The following is a 13,659-nucleotide window of genomic DNA, read 5'->3' on the forward strand; positions in this document are numbered from 1 at the left end:
ATATACCATAAAGTTTCATGGCACTAGAAATACTGTCTTTCTAAAATGTTATTTCATGTTATTATTGGAAAAATTCCTCATCTAAGAAATTTCTTCAATTCATAGCCAACTTCCTATATGCAGTTTAAAAAAAAAAAAAAACAGGAGTGATTTTGTCCATGAGTAAAGAACTGAGACATTTTCACAGTGCATTGGTCTCATGAGTCAATCATTCATCCAAGAAACATGTAAACCTCAATGCTTATCTTAATTACTATCTTAAACTCTAGGGGTACTCTGAAGAAAGAGATAGGATTCCTGTCTGTAAAAGCCTACAATCTTAGGGAATCAAAGAAGGATATTACAACACTGTTCGATAAGTCTTATATGCAAAGAATACTATAAGAACTCAGAGGAAGGGTACCAAACCCACACTGGGGTGGGGTAGAGGCTTAGAACAGACTTCTTAGAAGAAATGATATAAATTATGACTTGAAGAACAAATAAGAACAGATGAATCTAAGCCAAGTCAAAGGTGTCAGAATAATGACAGCATGAACCAATAGAGTAGCTGGCATACAGGATGATTTGAGAACTATTTTTAAAGTTTTTTTCTTTTTAATTTTTAGTTGTAGATGAACACAATACCTTTATTTTATTTATTTATTTATTTATTTTTATGTGGTGCTAAGGATTAAACCCAGTGCCTTACATGGGCTAGGCAAGTGCTCTACCACTGAGCCACAACCCCAGCCCCAATTTCTGATATTATGTTCTAATATCCACTACTCATTTCTAGCACTGAGCTACAACCCCAGCTCAGATTTAAGAACTTCTAACATTATAGAATCAACAAGACCTGAAGACTGAACAAGGAGAGTAAGGGAAAGAAAAAGTCTCTGGAGACTAGATTTGTTGACTCACCAAAGTGAAATACTGAGGATAAGGAAGTTTCAGGGGAACAGAAAGGATAATGGTACTGATAAAGACCCAGATAAGAAAAAATTGAAGTCCTCAGGCAAGATATCTAGCAGGGCAGTTGGAATTCAGATAAACATTGGATTTATCACTGGAGAGTAATCAGCCTGTGAGTAATGACTACAACCAAGGAAGTAGTAATTTAAGAGGTCAACAGAAAAAGAAAAACTCAAAAGAAGACTACATGGAACCTAACCGGTTCTTTTAAACCCTTTTAAAGAATGACATAATGGAATATTTTCCAGGAGAGAATAGTTAATATTTTTAAATGATAGTCAAATGACAGGAATATAAAGCACCTTTTCAAATAGCAAACAGAGACAAGTTGGCATGTATGGCAGAAATCTGACTAAGGTTAATGAGTGAAATTAATGAATACAACCAAAAAAATTCTGGCTATGAAGTAAAAAAGGAAAATATGACAATCCTTAAGAGGGTTTCACAAGATTAAGGAAGGGAAGGCTGGGGTTGTGGCTGGGGTTGGTGGAACACTTGCCTAGCATGTGTGATTGGTGGAACGCTTGCCTAGCATGTGTGAGGCACTGGGTTCAATCCTCAGCACCACATAAAAACAAACAAATCAATAAAGATATTGTGTTCATCTATAACTAAAAAAATGTTAAAAAAAAAAAAGAAGGGATATGAAGATATGTATAGCATGAGAAGAAAGAATCAGAAGAGACACAATGGTTGGGGATAGTCTAGAGAGGGTAGAAAAAATGCAGGTCTCCAAAGAGATGGGAAAAAAAAATATGACACGAAGCAAACCAGAGAAGTTGGTCTTAAATGGGAAGAACACGTTATACACTGAGGTAGGAAGAAAGGTGGCAAGAACTGAATAAGAGTAGCTCATAGTCAGAAGTTAAAGAAGTAAGCGTCAGGTATAAAGCTCATGGAATAATAATCTGTTCTTCTAACTTCTTAGTACAATCAGTGACAGAATTATGTGATGAAAGCATGGGAGTAGGAATATCAGTCCCCAACCACACTGCCAGTTCTGGTAGAACTCTAGCATTTCATGTTTTTGATGCTACTCAGAGTATGGTCTGCAGATCAGCAGCAGTAGCAAGTGAAGCTTCTCAGACATGCAAATTCATGGGTCACACCCAGACCTACTAAATCAGAGCCTCTGGGATTGATAATGGCCCAGGAATCTGTGCTATAACAAACTTAAGAGAGATATGAAAATGTATAAAGCAAAGGAGAAAAAAATCAATAATGTCTAAAATTCAATCTATGAAAATTTCTACATATTAGAAAGGGACTTATAGTCACACACTGTGGCACATGCCTGTAATCCCAGAGATTCAGGAGGCTGAGGCAGCAAAATCCCAAGTTTCAAGGCCAGCCTTAGCAATTCAGCAAGATCCTTAGCAAATGAGCAATACCCTGTCTCAAAATAAAAAATAAAAAGGGTTGGGGCTGGGGATGTATGGTAGTGCTAAAGCACCTCTGGATTTGATTCCCAGTACCCAAAAAAACCAGGGATTTATAAAGTATTCAACTTACCACAATTTGGCTGAAAACAAAAACTATGGAATAGCCAGGCATAGTGGCATGCCTGTAATCCAGCTGCTCAGGAGGCTGAGGTGGGAGAACCGCAGATTCAAAATCAACCTCAGCAACCTGGCAAGCCCTGAGCAATTTAGTGAGACCTGTCTCAAAATAAAATACAAAAATGGGCTGGGGATATGGCTCAGTGGATAAGTAAGTGTCCCTGGGTTCAATCCTTGGTGCCAAAAAAAACTAAAAAACTGAATTTCCTTTAAGAAATAATTTAAATGAGGTAAGGCCCTAGACAGCATGAGGTTTTTTTATCACCTCAGGGATTTAGTAAAATCAGTGGATATAGTATTTTCAGACCATAAACCCTATGGAAAGGAAAGAAATCAAGGCAATAAAAATAGTAACAAGGTAAAAAAGATCACTGCAGGTCTGGTGACACATGCCTATAATCCCAGTTACTCCAGAGGCTGAGTCAAGAGGATCATAAGTTCGAGGTCAGCGTTGGCAACTTAGTGAGACTCTGTCTCAAAATAAAAAATAAAAAGAGCTGGGGCTATAGCTCAGTGGTAAAGCACTACTGGATTCAATCCCTAGTACCACAAGCAAATAAACAATAAATAAATAAGATTACTGTGTTAAAAAGCATATAGAAGGCTGGGGTTGTGGTTCAGTGGTACAGTATTTGCCTGCCATGTGTGAAACACTGGGTTCAATTCTCAGCATCGCATATAAATAAATAAAATAAAGGTCCATTAACAACTAAAAAAATTTTTTTTTAAAAAGCATATAGAAATCCTGAAAATTCTAATACCCACATTTTAAAAAAATAATGATTTATTATAGATCATCTGTCATGGGTAAATAAATTGAAATAAATGTTATTGAGGACTGAGGTTAGATTAATAATAAGTCAGGCAACAATAAAACAAGTGCTTTTTTCTTTTGTTTTTGTAGCAGGGATTGAACCCAACAATGCTTACCAGTGAGCCACATCCCTAAACCTTTTTTATATTTTATTTAGAGACAGGGTCTCCCTGGGTTGTTTTAGGACCTCACTAAATTGTTGAGGCTGGCTTTGAACTCTACATCCTCCTGCCTCAGCCTCCCAAACCACTGAGATTACAGATATGTGCCACTGCACTGCTGAGCTAATAAAACAAAATTTTAATTACATTAGCAGACAGGCTAAATACCTCAAAGAAAAAGATACTGAGATGAAGTTTAGGAACAAAATAAATAATGGGTCCTAAGAACAAGTAATACTGCAAATCATAAGGAAACAGAGCAAAGGAAACTCCTGAAGTGATAATGCAGAACACAATGAAATTCAACATTGTAACGGAGGAAGGAAAAAGGAACTCTGATAGGCAAACATCAGAAAAAAAATCCCACAATCATCTTAACCTCTTTATTACAGAAAATAATCTAACAAACTAGAGTATTAATCGACAGGTTTCAACAATTATCACTTCAAGGCCATTCTTTTTTTCTTTTTTTTTAAAGAATTTAACCTTTATTTTATTTATTGGTTTTTATGTGGTGCTGAGGATCGATGCCAATGTTTCATCCATGCTGGACAAGTGCTCTACCACTGAGCTACAATCCCAGACCATCAGGGCCATTCTTATTTCACCTATTACCCACCCTATTTCCAGTGAATTATTTTTAAGCAAATTCTAGATATCATATCATCAGAGTATTTTAATACAATATGTTGTAACAAAATAAATATATACCAAAGATTTTTGGTATATATGTTGCTTACTCTATATGGTGGTCTGGAGGTTAAACTTAACTGACACATTCAAGAGGCTATTAACAGAGTTTAACATAGTTTTATAAGAGAAAAACAGTGAGAAGAGAAAAATAAAATGCTTAAATTTTAATAGTCAAACAAAAAAACATAATATTAATGATCCACAAAAATAATTTGAAAAGACCTGGATTTGTAAGGATCTCAAAATTGATAATAAAGATAACTTATTTTTAAAAGATTTCACCTAAGACATTTGTGGATGATGATCTATAATTAAAATAGACTTGGTGAGGGTGGTAATCAGATGGAGCTTTACCTATCTAACTGGGTTCCTTTAGGAAGGAACACCTATGTTAGGGTGAAAAGAGTGTGCACCAGTTAACACACTACATGGGAAGGAGGAACTTTCCAGGGCAAATGAACACGCAGTTGCTAGTGCTGGACATGAAAAGAGGAAGGGACTTGACATATTAGAAGAAAAGAAAGAAAGCCAGGATGGGGAGGGAGTAAAATCCTAACAGAAGAGTGGTGTTAACAAAGTTCAGTGAGGAAAAGCAAGAGAGATCAGAGAGCCCCAAGAAAGATTTCAGTCTACTTACCGATTTATAGAGAAAACAGCAGCAAACCTAGATTTTAGTAGTCAGATATTTACTGAGATTACACCCTATCCAGTCCCTTTTCACCAACATTCTCAAAATAACGAAAACTTTAAGAGAAAACAAAAGGAAATCTGGGTTCTTATCACTTTCACTTTCAAATTTCACTATTAAGCTCATTCTCAGTTTGGGTTCCTTATTATTCTCCTGGTCTATACTACTCGTGTATGTTTAACTTTAGTTTCTTTATTCATGTACTTTAAAATTTGAGAAAATTAAGATTACACTCAATTGAGTTATGAAATGAAAAAAATGGGATGGGGGACATAAAAAGTTAAAATCATTATATTGGAGAAGCAAAAGTTGAATGATTTTCTATACAATATCCTGAACTTCATCAGAACAGGGATAAAAGAAAAGTGGGGAGAGGATGTAAAATTGCCAAACAGAAATACAGTTGTCACAAACACCCTCATCATTATCAGAAATAGTTTTTAAAAAGAACAAAACAAAACATGGACTTTGTGCATTTTTTTTTTCAGATTTTCTCTTTTAATACAGAATCTTAACTGAAATTTAAAGAAAATTTTAACTAAAATTTTAGTGCAATGGATTAGACTCAATTAGACTTATTTGTTTGAAAACTATTCAATTTTCTTTATTAATCGATGTTTCAAACATGGAATCTAGCTTGCCCTCTGGATCTCCATCCTACCTATTCCTTAATACTTATAAACATACATATACTATAAATAATAATAAAATATTTAAATAGCATTGATTTTATTTGAATATTCTAGAACTTTTTATATTTTTAGTTTACAAAAAGTAAAAATGTAAATGATTAAACATTCTAGAGGTATGTTTTCAAAGTGATGAACAGCATGTACATCTGCTATTAACAGAAGTTATGCATTGAATTCTGATATCCACTTTGAAAACTTACCAATCAGAAAATGTCATTTTTACCTCTTCTTGTCCAAATTGCTCCATAGAATCACAGTAAACTTCACTGTCTGAATCACTTGTCAAATGCTGAATTCCTGAAATATCTTCAGCATGATCATCATTTACATCTAAATATGAACAAATACAAACGTAGTGTAATTATGTTCCAACAGAAGAAAAACATTCCATTTTCAAACTCCATCAGTTCTATATTATGTGCATAGTGAGTGACACACGATTTACCAAGTCATAGCCTTTTTTTAACTTAAATTTAGTTATAGGTTTTTGTTTTGGTACCAGTGATTGAACCCAGGGGCACCACATCCCCAGCCCTTTATATTTTATAGTTTGAGACAGGATCCCGATAAATTGCTTACGATCTCGATAAGTTGCTGAGGCTTGTTTTGAACGTGAAATCCTCCTGCCTCAGCCTCCCAATTTGCGGGGATTACAAACATAAACCACCACACCCAGCTTAGTTAATAGTTCTTATTTGAAAAGATTAGAAAGTATTTTACCATTGAATACTATGAAAACATTGTCCAGTTGAAATCTTAGAAAACCCAGTAACTGTCAAGCACAGTGGCACATGCCAATGAATTGGGAGGCTGAGGATCACATGTTCAAGGCCAGTCTCCAAAACTTAGCAAGGTCCTAAGCAACTTAGCAAGATCCTATTTCAAAAAAAAAAAAAAAAAAATTTAAAAGACTGGGGATATTATTCAGTGGCAAATTGAAAATATTTTAAAAAGGACTGGGGATATTACTCAGTGGTAAAGTGCTCCTGGGTTCAAGCCCTAAAAAAAAAAAAAAGAGAGAGAGAAAACAAAAAACAAAAAAAAACCTATAACTTATAAGAAAAGTCAGCCCACAAGGTCTAAATTTGAGATGCAAGTTTGGTTGTTAATGCTAAGAAACAACATTTCTTGGTTTCTGGACTAAATTGCATCACTGTTAATAATTCACCATAGACATATACAGGCTCACGCCGAGAGCCCTAGGATATGAAAAGACTATAAATTAATCTTTTTAACTTCAGAACAAAGGCACCATACAATCAGAGGTTAAAAGAAATAATCAGGAATAAAAGTAAAATGTTTTAAGTTTTATTTTAAAATATATTTTTAAATATCATATGGTTAACATAAAAAAAGTTTCAATACCAATATAAAACTTCTGGCCTTACTTCACTGTCTTTCAAAGCTATAAACCCTTATAACATTAATAAAACCTAAGATATTAATAAGATATTTTAAAATTCTAAACTTCCTAAACATACTAAAATTATTAAAAGAATATTTTAATCATAGGATAAAGGCTGAACAAACAAATTTTGGGGGATGATACCTTGGTGAATGCAGGTAGCAATTTTTCCAGTTTGCTCCAAGTTTTGATCTACAGGTTTTATGCTGTCAGCACTTTGGTCATTTGGGGAAGAACTGGCATGAATGTCATTTTGTATCTCCTGAACAAAGCTGTCTTTATCATAGCCATTCGTGACAATAATCTCCAAATTCTCATAGTCTGATTTCTTCATCATCTGCTCATCTTTTATGAGAAAATAGAAAGATTCATAAAGGTTCACAATAGGTCAACTTCTGATTTTTTTTTATTTTTAGTTGTATATGGGCACAGTATCTTTTTTTATTTTTATGTGGTGCTGAGGATCGAACCCAATGCCTTACACATGCTAGGTCAGTGCTCTACCACTGAGTCACAATCCTAGCCCCAACTTCTGATATTATGTTCTAATATCCACTACTCATTTCTCCGATCTATCATAATCCCTTTGAAGGGTTTCCTACTTGGATCAGAGAAATGAGGTGCTCCCTGAAAAGGACCTTATTATATGTTCGGAGCTCACCCAAAAACTGTATTAGCTTCAAAAGTGCTTCAGTTCCCTGTGAATCTTCTAAAAACTATCTTTCAAAGTCCTTACGCGCTCTCAGGCAGAGACAAACTGCTCTGGAGAAGAGATCCGGCAGTGATAAAGCTGACTTAAAAAAAAAAAAAAAAAAAAAAAAAACCTCAAAGACAGTAAAGTAAAGGCAAAACAAAGTTGTGTGGTCTGTTTTACTGTCCCTCTCTATTCCCCTTATAGTCTTCCCAAGAATCACTAACAAGGCTCCCTGAATGTAGTACCTATGATTCTAGTGCTTGTTTTCATCAAAACTGATGCCTTAAGCCAGGCACAGTGGTGCACACCTGTAATCCCTGCAATGCAAAAGGCTGAGGCAGGATTAGAAGTTCGAGGCCAGCCTCAGTAACTCAGCAAGATCCTATCTCAAAATAAAAAATTTTAAAAAGGACTGGGGTGTAACTCAGTGGTAAAGCACCCCTACAGATAATCCCTAGTACCAAAAACTACAGACTGGGAGTGTAGCTCAATGCCTTAGGGGTAAAGTGTTTCCCTAGCACGCGCAAGGCCTTGGGTTCAATCCCTTGCACCACCAGAAAAAAAAATTTAAAAATACAAAAAATTAAAAAAGTAGTCTATTTCTCTGGATACTATTTGATTTTTTGAAAGATGGTGAAAGTTTAACTTGTTTGGTCCACTGCAAACCTGAATACAGGGTCAACAACTCACCTCCCATCACATGCACTAACCTTATCCATACCATATCAGCTCAAGTCTTTATATCTTTTCATCTTATTAGTGTAAAATTATTAACTCATTATCTAAAGCTTACCATTATCAATTTGTTCTGCTCCTTTTACTTCCTCTTGGGCTTCTTCGTCCTCAGACTCAGCTCCACTATCACTGCTTTCAGCTTTACCATTAACAGTTTTAGCATTTGGAGTAGAAGTTAGAACATTACCAAGATCTAAAACATGAAATGACCACTTAATCACTAATGTGGTAATATATGATACTGCTGTACTTTAAAACTAATATTTTGAATTAAAATATTAAAATTTTATATATAATTAATAATATTCTTTGACTCCAAATATACTTATATAGACAAATACCTTCCATTATAAGTTTACAACAAAAATGACTAAGCTACCTTAAATCCTTTCTGAACAAGGCAGGTGATAAATTACTTTTAACTTAATATCAATCAAAACAGTAATGTTAGAGATCAACAATCTTCTTCAAACATAATAAATAAAGAGATATATTCTAGCCCTAGAAAACAGAAATATGCTATTTTTGACCCTATCAGCAATCGCATTACTATTATAGTTAAAAGCTGGGCAGTTTTAATATGATGGCTATAATTCCAGTTACTCTGGAGACTGAGGAAGATTGCAAATTTGAGGAGAGCCACAACAACTTAGGGAGACCCTGTCTCAAAAGAAAATAAGAAGGGCTGGGGATGTAGCTTAGTGGTGGAGTGTACCTGGGATCAATCACCAGTACCAAAAACAAAACAAAACTATAATAACTATAGTTCAACTCCATTTAAACAATTTTTATCCCCTTATTACCTTGAGGGTTTCAGGTACACAATTCACATTCTTATTTCTTTATTATGATACATAAGAATTTCCTTAAAGCATCAATTAATGCAATGTAATCTCTCAAAGAAGCAAACTGTTGTCTTGGTCAAAGTTAAGCCCTCAGAGTAAATATATAAGAACTTCTCAAACTATAATGTGCATAATCAATGGAGATCTAGTAAAGAAATATATTCTGAATCAGTAAGTCTAAGGTACTCTAAAATTCTGCATTTCCATAAAGTTCCCATGTGTTGCCAATGCTACTGTTTCTGGACCATGATTTGAGAAACAAAGAACACCATTTTCAACAGCTCTTTTAATTAAGAGATTAAAGTCTCATGAGAAGGCCATAATAAGTGCTTTTCCTTCATACATTTTTGGGCTTTATTTTCTGCTAAATGAATGCATTTTTGATGCTTCTCTTTATTCCAAAGAATATATTAAATTCCAAAATATCATACACCTTAAACAATCAGGCCAACATTCTTATTTAAACCTACCTATTTTATGGAACAAAAAAATAAAAATCCAACTCTATTTCCTATTACAAATCAAGGCATCAGCAACACATATTTTTTGTTTCTTTTTATGGTGCTGGGTACCAAACCTAGGACCTTGCACATGCTAAGTAAAAAGTATTCTACCACTAAGCAGCATCCCAAGCCCTAAAGTATTCTATTATGTGTACTGAATTTTTCTTTTTCCAGTGCTGGGAATCAAACCTAGGGCCTTGTGTATGTTAAGTATGCAAGCAGCACAGTTTCTGAGTCTCCCTTATTCTCTCCCTGACAATAATTTAAGAAAAATAATAAAAGTAAAATAACCAAGAAACAACCCACCCATGAACATCTTCAATAAAATGTAAACAGGAATCACCTAAAACCCCATCAAATGGATAGTTGTAACAAAACAATTTCACAACAGAAATAGCAGTATCACTACATTTCTGTGATGAGAGTTCTAAAAAGTAAAAGAAATTACTCTTGAGCCCAACTCACCCTCCAAAACCAATTAATGCAATATAACACATTAATAGACATAAGGACAAAAGTCACATGATTATCACATGAAGACAAAACTTTGAACAAAATCCAACTCTCTTCATGGTAAAAATGCTGGAGAAACTAAAAATATAAGAGAATTTCCTCGATAGGATAAAAGACTTTGGGAAAACTAGCATCATACTTAATGTTAACAAACTCCTAAAATAAGGTACAAGACAAAAGATTGGAGGTCTTTCACATTTTAGAATATACTACATGTATATATTCTGAAAAAGACCATGTGAAACTGATCTATCTGTTCCACTGGGTTTAAATGTCTACTTTTAACAAGATGCTTTGTTTGGGGAAAAAAGAAAAAAGTCAAGATTGCAAATGGCCTGCAATTTGGCAATTCTTACAAGATTACAAATCCTCCTTATTCCACTTCTAATATTATTTATTATAGACATAATTCCATATATGTAAAATGGCATGTACATAGTTACTCTTGGCAACTTGTAAAGATCAAAAAGAGGAAATCATCTAAACAGCCAACAAAATGGTTCAAGTTAAATAAATTACGGTATAGGTCCACAATTCCTTACTGACAACTCTTGGATTCATAAATTTTCTAATTTTGCAAATATATACCATATGATATATTATATAATGCTTCCTATATGGAATCTTAGAGAACTCAAAAAATAATAATATAATTATTAATTTTGCAGCAAAACATGTTAGTCACACTAAATCATATAAAGAATCAAAATACCCTCACGTCATTTCAGATGAGATTCTATTCCACAATTAGTTCACGTGAGGTCAGGTTTTTACACCAAATGAATTACCAAAAAACCTTAGGTTTTCAGAGCTTTGGGGATTAACAAATTAAAGGTAACTGTGGTCCTGTGTGTTTATAACTATCATTTACTGTTTCTTGTTTTATACTTTATTGTTCAAATATGCTTCTGGTCAGTAGTTTAGATATTACTAAAATAGGTCTAGATTTCCCCTGCATTCTAACAGTACGCTTGATACAGAAAACACTTAAGTTTTTTTCTCAGCCTAATAAGCATGAAGTATAAAGAGAACTATTTGTTAATATTTGGTTCCTCTATGCAAATCAGATGTTCCTCTGTGCAAATCAGAGTGGTGTGATTCAGAGTTATGCACGGCAAGCATACACTATCACTTATCCATGGTTTATTGTCATGAAAGACACAAACTATAAGGCCTTATAAGAGTATAGGAAAATTATTGTTCTGAAATACTGCAATTTTAAAAGATGCCTTATGAACAGGCATCCAGGCTAATTTTTTTTTTTTTTTTTTTTCAGGCTAATTTTTAATTAAAGCATATATAATTTTCATCTAAATTTACTCTTGTGGTTTCATATCACTCTATTTTCTAAAAATATTTAAAGAGCAAATTGTTACTGCTAATACCATTAGATCTAACATTTTATTAACTCCTGCTCATAAGCAAAATATAATCTTTTGATTCTTTACTGAGAAAATGCAAATTTTTTAAAAAGATGAGCATTCACTGATGTCTTGTATTTGCTTGTTATACTATAGCCACATTGTAAACATATTATTCATTTTAAAATTAAATAGAAAATCATTTACTCCATGGTATTGTTAATGTAATTCATAAAGTAAAATAGAAAATGAATCATCAAAACAAAACTATGAATTGTTATAATTTTGTACATACTAAGTGAATCACCTGGCATGTTTTAACAACAGTTAAGGTTAAAAATCTAAGGGTTTATAGTATTTTGGAACTTCATACAATGTGTTTCCTTGGAATAAAACTCCCAACTCATAAATTTATAAGTTATAAAAATTTGTGCAGAATGCTTTTGGTTTGTACATATTAAACAAAATTTTTATATGGATTTCATTATTCCTACCTTCTAAATATTTAGAGATTTTCTCCAGTCGGACTGGCATGTGAAAGTAAAAATAAAAATTAGATTTATAAATATTAATGTGTATAATATATAACTGGCCAAATTAAAAAATAGGTAAAATAGTCCAACCTGAGGTTAAATCAGAACTCCTGCCACTCTTTTTATCTTCTACAATTTCATAAAATGGACCTATGACATGTAGCAATTCTTCGACTTTTTCAGTCATTGGCATAGTTTCAAGAATCTGCAATCAAAAGAGACAAACATTGTGAAATTGCAAACTATTAATTTGATCTGAATTAACATCAAATAGCCTACGGTTTCCAATTCATTAATAATTTGGAAATTTGAAGTTCATTAATAGATTCCCTAAAGGATCTATATTAATTACATACTTTATATATATATGCTCCTAGAAAAGTTTTAAATATATTAAAAATCTAAAAGTATTCTGACTTATTTATTTATTTATTTATTTTTATTGGTGCATTATAATTATACATAATCATGGGATTCATTATAACATTTATGCATGCACGACAAATAATGAAAGTATTCTAATTTTGAAGTTTAACATAGGCTTCATATAAAATATTATATAATAATCTATAAATTGTGCTAATATGCCAGATATATAACTGAAAATAAGTCAGAACTTTTTACAGTACCCCATATTGCCACAATATGAATAATGACTTAGCAGAATCTGGTAAGAGAACCAAATACCCCATCCTGAACCCCATTCAATACCTCCTTTGATCCTCCTCCAAAAAAGATCCCTGTTAGTTCTCAGTAAAGCAATGTATAAACCACTACAATAAAACCTCCCTCTCTAAACTCTAATTTGTCCTAAGCTACTTGGTTTGGTGTTTAGGTTTTCCCATGCCCCGTAAGAGTGAACTGTGAACTTGAAATGTCAGAAGTAAAAAAATGGAGTATGTACTGACACCAAACAAATATAAACAGTATTCTTTCAATAAGGCAGAACTTCAGCAGAAATGACACAAGTGGTCATTAAAAGACCTACCTAGAATTTAAGTTTCTGATGAAGACACTAAAAATCAACAACGAACAAAATTCTCTCCCTTTCACCAATGCTGAAATACAAAAAAAGGTACACACATGCATGTGCTCATGCATACAGGAAATGTACAGGGAGAGAGAGGTGTACACACATACACACAAGAGATTGAAACAGATATCGACACACACACATGGTCAAACAAGTAGACACAGGCAAATCTCATTCTAGAGTCTAGGTACTACTTATCCACAGAGATTTCATTTACAGTTTTAAGTTAATTATATTAGTTCAAGTGAAGACAAAATTAACATTTAGTAAGCTGCATGGACTGTAGAAGGGCAGCATTCAAAGCATAGTAATTTTTCTAGATATATCCAGCACTTGTCCTCAATGAGACATATCATTTTTAGATGATAAAAATATACTGGAAGGCCTGGGGATATATAGCTCAGTTGGTGGAGTGCTTGCCTAGCATGCTCAAGGCCCTGGGTTCAATCCCCAGCAACACACACACTATATATATA

The 13,659-nt window shown here is 33.5% G+C and overlaps 1 protein-coding gene across 5 annotated transcripts in view; it reads right to left on the reverse strand.

The window, feature by feature from the left end:
* Acbd5 (acyl-CoA binding domain containing 5) overlaps positions 1-13,659 on the reverse strand; it is a 44,051-nt gene that overhangs the window by 18,376 nt on the left and 12,016 nt on the right. For 3 of the 5 annotated variants that reach the window (XM_047521575.1, XM_047521572.1, XM_047521574.1), the window contains exons 5-9: positions 12,241-12,355; positions 12,112-12,144; positions 8,454-8,588; positions 7,111-7,311; positions 5,785-5,891 (exon numbers count right to left, since the gene is read on the reverse strand). In XM_047521575.1, the coding sequence (XP_047377531.1) occupies positions 5,785-5,891; positions 7,111-7,311; positions 8,454-8,588; positions 12,112-12,144; positions 12,241-12,355 (591 nt within the window). The remainder of the gene's footprint in view (positions 1-5,784; positions 5,892-7,110; positions 7,312-8,453; positions 8,589-12,111; positions 12,145-12,240; positions 12,356-13,659) is intronic. The other 2 variants (XM_047521576.1, XM_047521571.1) reach the window with 1 other exon arrangement.

Source organism: Sciurus carolinensis, chromosome 12 (genome assembly GCF_902686445.1).
Source record: "Sciurus carolinensis chromosome 12, mSciCar1.2, whole genome shotgun sequence".
NCBI classification, from domain to species: domain Eukaryota; kingdom Metazoa; phylum Chordata; class Mammalia; order Rodentia; family Sciuridae; genus Sciurus; species Sciurus carolinensis.